The sequence below is a fragment of the Bubalus bubalis genome, chromosome 3 (assembly GCF_019923935.1).
Source record: "Bubalus bubalis isolate 160015118507 breed Murrah chromosome 3, NDDB_SH_1, whole genome shotgun sequence".
NCBI classification, from domain to species: Eukaryota; Metazoa; Chordata; class Mammalia; order Artiodactyla; family Bovidae; genus Bubalus; species Bubalus bubalis.
The window spans coordinates 92122021-92128112 of NC_059159.1; the positions used below are offsets into that span (position 1 = coordinate 92122021).

General features: G+C 38.4%; 1 protein-coding gene across 3 annotated transcripts in view; it reads left to right on the plus strand.

Annotated features, from left to right (window-relative positions):
• FREM1 (FRAS1 related extracellular matrix 1) overlaps window positions 1-6092 on the plus strand; it is a 182034-nt gene extending 175942 nt beyond the window's left edge. For all 3 annotated transcript variants that reach the window (XM_044939841.2, XM_025281508.3, XM_044939845.2), the window contains 2 exons: window positions 9-94; window positions 3210-6092. In XM_044939841.2, coding sequence (XP_044795776.2) covers window positions 9-94; window positions 3210-3409 — 286 coding nt within the window. In that variant the 3' untranslated portion in view covers window positions 3410-6092. The remainder of the gene's footprint in view (window positions 1-8; window positions 95-3209) is intronic.

Here is a 6092-nt window from a genome sequence, read left to right on the forward strand (position 1 = left end):
GCATGTAGTCACCAAGGCAGCCTTGTAACTGTCATCTCCAGGCAGCACATGAGATGGCTTTGGGACATCAGTGGAAGAAAGCCATTTTGGATAGGCAAGTATCTGTGTTACCCTGAGGAGGGAGGCAAGACCACAAAGAGAAGGTCTCCCTTCCATGGGTCAAATAATTGTGGTCTATGATAATAAGCAATGGTTAGATGGTTGGACAGTCTATCTTTTAAAACTCATAAATGTTATTTCTAAAGGCAAAAAATTTAAAATAGTTGTAAATAGGGAATGGTTTAATAAATTATAATATAGCCATATGAAAGAATATTAAAGATATAACAATGCCTTATGTTTATAGATTCATTCAACAATGGATGCATATTATATATAAAATATGTAATGTACTGCATTTGTGGCAAGGTGCTAAGTGAAAAACACAGTCTACAGTCATATGAAGCATGAAATAATTTAGAATAAAAAAATATATATACAAGTGATATATATACACATAATATATACCTATCAGTTCAGTTCAGTTGCTAAGTCATGTCTGACTCTTTGCAACCCCATGAACCGCAACACGCCAGGCCTCCCTGTCCATCACCAACTCCCGGAATCCACCCAAACCCATGTCCATTGAGTCGATGGTGCCATCCAACCATCTCATCCTCTGTCATCCCCTTCTCCTCCTGCCTCAGTCTTTCCCAGCATCAGGGTCTTTTCCAATGAGTCAGCTCTTTGCATCCGGTGGCCAAAGTATTGGAGTTTCAGCCTCAACATCAGTCCTTCCAATGAACACCCAGGACTGATCTCCTTTAGAATGGACTGGTTGGATTTCCTTGCAGTCCAAGGGACTCTCAAGAGTCTTCTCCAACACCACAGTTCAAAAGCATCAATTCTTTGGTGCTCAGCTTTCTTTATAGTCCAACTCTCACATCCATACATGACCACTGGAAAAACCATAGCCTTGACTAGATGGACCTTTGTTGACAAAGTAATGTCTCTGCTTTTTAATATGCTGTCTAGATTGGTCATAACATTCCTTCCAAGGAATAATCGTCTTTTAATTTCATGGCTGCAATCGCCATCTGCAGTGATTTTGGAGCCCAGAAAAATAAATCAGCCACTGTGTCCACTGTTTCCCCATCTATCTGCCATGAAGTGGCATTCTTTTATTGACATAAAAAGAAATAAACCAAAGAGTTAGAAATATTTTTTTATCTCTGGTTAAGAATTATAGCTAATCCTAATTTTATCCTTTTTTTCTAAAGTTTTAATATTTTCTACAATTTTAACAGTAGTCACAAATCTTTTCAAGCCACTTTAGAAGCAGAATTCTCAGGATGTACTAAAGTAAATATTCTCATCATCTCTTCAAGATACTGTATTTAAGGAAATAATAATAAACCCACGCGGCTTCTTAAAATCTCTGTGATACTCAGTGAGTGTGTAATTCTGAAGTCATCTGAGAATATTATGTGAAGGCTGGAAGATAAATTTTCTCTATGTCCACAATGACTGATGTCAACTTTCTAATCCCACAAAGTTTTGGGGCGTAGCATCACCTGATCAGTAATTCACAGAAACAATCCAGAAGGAGACAAGTCATTCCCATCCAAGAGTACTTCATTTTATTCTACCCCAAGATATCAAATGAGAACCAATGGGGAGAAGGTTACATGCTGCATAACAAAGACCATTTTCACAGTCAAATTTGGTTTGTGAGCTGCCAGGTAATCCTATTGCACAGGATTCTTTTTTTTTTCCTATTATTTTAATCTCTATTCTAAAAGAGAGTGACGAGGGGAAAATTTTTTTTATTATTTTTAAATTGGAGTATAATTGCTTTACAATGTTGTGTTAGTTTCTATTGTACAACAGCATGAATCAGCTGTATGTATACATCCCCTCCCTCTTGAGGGACCCCCATTTCACCCATCTAGATCATCACAGAGCATTGGTCTGAGCTCCCTGTATTATAGCAGCTCCCCACTAGCTAGCTATTTTAAACATGGTAGTATTGGCACCCCACTCCAGTACTCTTGCCTGGAAAATCCCATGGATGGAGGAGCCTGGTGGGCTGCAGTCCATGGGGTCACTAAGAGTCAGACACGACTGAGCGACTTCACTTTTACTTTTCACTTTCCTGCATTGGCGAAGGAAATGGCAACCCACTCCAGTGTTCTTGCCTGGAGAATCCCAGGGACGGGGGAGCCTGGTGGGCTGCTGTCTATGGGGTCGCACAGAGTCCACGATAAATAAAGACACGACTGAAGTGACTTAGCAGCAGCAGTATATATATGGGGGCTTCCCTAATAGCTCAATGGTAAAGAATTTACCTGTAATGCAGGAGACCCAGGTTTGATCCCTGGGTTGGGATGATCCCCTGCAGGAGGGCATGGCAGCCCACTCCAGTACTCTTGCCTGGAGAATTCCATGGCCAGAGGAGCCTGGCAGGCTACAGTCCCATAGGATCACAAAGAGCTGGACACGACTGAGCAACTAAGCATAGCACAGAACACAGCACAGTATATATACATCAAATGCTCCTCTCTCAATTCATCCCAGGAATGCTTCCTTAAGAAAAATTTTAAGAGCTTTGTAACATTGAAGTGTAATTAAAAAAAAATAAAATTGCCAGTGGGAGTAGAGAGGCAAATTGAGAAAAGCTGCTTTTTATTAGAACTGTAGCAGATTAAAAAAATCTTAAGCTCCAGACTAAAAATAATACTTAATAAGCTACTTTCAAATATGATACCCAAGAATCACAAGGAAGATAAATAGACAGGAGTATATCTGTTTCCCTGTGACAGGTACTCTGCCTGTAGGAAGTATGAATAATAAGTGCCATTTATTAACACTTCTATGTCATGAGCTTTATGTACATTATCTTATTTAATCCTCAACGTAGAGCTAGTTCTACTTAGATATACATTTCTGAGATGAGAAAACTAATACTTGGAGAACTCAGAGAGGTTAAATAACCTGCCCAGATATGTTCACCTAGCAAGTGGTAAAGCTAGAATTTGGATTCCTACCTGGCCTTACACCAAAGCCTCATAGTCTCAGGGTGTCTTAGAGGATTCCCAGGTCCTAGTCCACGCTTTAGAATGTAGGCTCACAATTGCATGTGATTACAGAGCTTAGAACAGTGGGTTGATATGACATCCAGTTGTAAAAGTAATAAAAATCATTTGGCACCCTTCTTTGGTTCATGTCAGGTTTGAATGACCAAGTGCGTGCTGGCCACTGGGAGTGGATTGGCGGTGAACCTGTGACCTTCACCAACTGGAGGAGAGGGCCCCCGCAACGTTCAAGGCATGGCAAGGACTGTGTTTTGGTTCAAAGGCCAGGAAAATGGCACACAAAGGACTGTAGGAAGGGAAAATCTCACAGTTATGTGTGCTCCAGGAAACTCTAACTGGCCCTGCAAGTATCTACTTGGGATGTTTTTATCTATTTATTTCCAGGATTTGTGCATAGTACTCAATAGAAAACAGAGTGTCATGACTGATGAGGTACATTTCTTCTATCAAAGTGTTTGAAGGATTCTATCTAGTAAAGAAACAATAGTTCCAGGAAGATTGATAAATGAATGTTTCTTAGAGGAAAAGTTAATTTTTTTGCATCTCAGTACATTTTGAAATAAATCCTCAAGGTGTTATGTGGTATAAATTTGCTTATTCTGGAGACTTCATATTTCAGTCAACAGTAATTTCATGGTCCTTGGATTTTTTTCCCCAATACTTTAAATGAACACATTCTGAAATCTATATTGCAGGTGCTTCCACCACTTCCATCTGAGTGAGGCTTACCCTGCCAGTTCATTAAATCAAGGTTGAACTGCAAAGGGTTGCTTTGTCCCTTTGGAGTCCTTTCAAATGTGAAAGCTGAGAGGCTGTGGATAAAAAGGAGAATTCTCTGTGGTGAAAAAGGAAGGCTTTAGATGGAAGAATCAGGCAGATGGAAGTTCATCTGCAAAGCTGTAGTTCAGGTAAGAATTCAGGGGTTACCTGTCCTTCAGAAGTCTACCCATCACTTCCCACGAGATAGAGCTCCTTTTCCAGTAAGATGGTTGTGCCATTCTAAAGCGAATAATTGGGTTTCCCCAGCTTTACAGACTCAGGAGACATTTGAAGCAACATGAGCCTCTGTTCATCCGTGCTTGTAGCACTGAGTAACATTTCTCAAGGACATTTGGAATAAAAAGCATATATGGATGATGGTTAACATATGGAAGAAAAATATGGCTTCCTCAAAAGTGTCCCAATGAACTTTGCAGATGAATAAAGAAAAATAGAACTAAAAACAGAGTCCTTGAAAGCCTATATTCTCAGAAAGGATTTTGATATAATTTTGAGTCCTTAAATATTTAATATGTGTAGAATTGCCATGTTAACCTGATCCTCTAATGAAAAGGTACCTTATTAATTTATAATGGCAGCTGAATGAAACATTTTTGTAGCAGTAAAGCATGTTGCAGCCTTACAAGAACTCCCTTCTGAAATCAAAACTTAATTACAGGAAATTAGAAATTTATTTCTGAAACATTTACTCACAATTTTCCTCTTTTCATAATCCCTGAAAAATATGGTTGTGTCCCATGTAACTTGCTATTATGAGTACCAGAGTCACTTCAGAATCAAAACAGAGCTACCAAGCAGATCAAAGTTTTGGTGCATATTTTATTATAATAATACCTTGAGAGAAACTAAAAGTGACTAAAGAAATTCAGTCTCATTTTTTGGATATAAAAAACAAGCTTGTTTTATTTGTACTTGTTTATCAAGATTTTGGTAAAAGAAATATTTACAAAGACAGATTGGAATGAGATTTAGACATTCTACCTCTTATAAAATTCCAACATCAGTGTGGAGTCAGGAGGCTCCTTCCCTTAGGTATCACAAGTAGAATCTGAATTGCTCTGATATAGAGGTCTTCCATATGACACAAGCAGTTTCTGGTGTTGAATCAGAAGGTGTAAACCCATTTTCTGTATTAGTTGATGGCCCTTCTGATCCATGGGCCTCTGCAATGTTGAAAGATGGGATGCTGAATAAAGAAATAAGGAGTTGTTTACCTGAAGGATTATATCCTAGGATGCAAAGTAAATGGTCAAGGAATGAGGAATTCCTAGATCTGTATTGACTGGAAATCCAGAACCATGGCAACTGTGTAAACCTAGTCAGCGTGGTAGGTTTGATTATACATTTCTGCCATGTCAGTGATATTAAAATGTAATTGCAAATGTTAGCACAAAGAGAGAATGCTTTGATTTTTATAGCAACTGAAAGAAATACTAGAAGAATGTTTAAATCATTCCTGGTCATGAAAACATTAATCAAGTAAATGTTGGTAAAATCCAACTAACTGGAAGAAGGTACAAATAAAAATTCAAGCAAGTGTGGGTGCTAAGCAATATGTGGGTGCATGACCTTCATCTCCCTCTCATGACTGGGCTTTGACTGGTGGGGGAGTAGTAGTAAATGATCATCATGGTTCTCTCCACCTCGATTGATTATTGTCATCCTTTAGGTTATGGTGGGAGTGGGAAGGAAGGAAATGGAGTAATGGTAATGATAGAATGGGAGAGGGAGATTATAGATAAGGGGAGAGTGGAGAGAAGGATTGAGTAGGAAGAGATGGGAGTTGATTGGTAGCTAAGAAAGAGAGAATCAGAAAGGAGGACTTGAATGTCACCCAGTTCTTCTCTCCAGATTTGAATACTGACTCAGGAAAAGTCCCATATAATCCAAGGGCATTAACCCAGCTCAATAATGTGTAGCTCTTCAGAATCTTGTGACTGTTGGTCTTTAACAAAACATACATATATGTAGTATATATCTGCTAAACATAAACTCAAAAACATATGACAATTATTCCATCTTCTTCCAAGGGGTGGTAAAAATGAACCAGGTGACATTTATTTACATTTTTAGGGGTTTATTTTTAAGACAGCCAAAAAGAATATGCACATGTTTAACAGTATGTTTCTGTATAATTTAAACCATATACTAGTGCTGATTAATTTCTGTGACAAAGCAGCATATTAATTGTACTGTACCTAGTGTTATACAAAAATTAATAAAATAAGCTATTTCTAA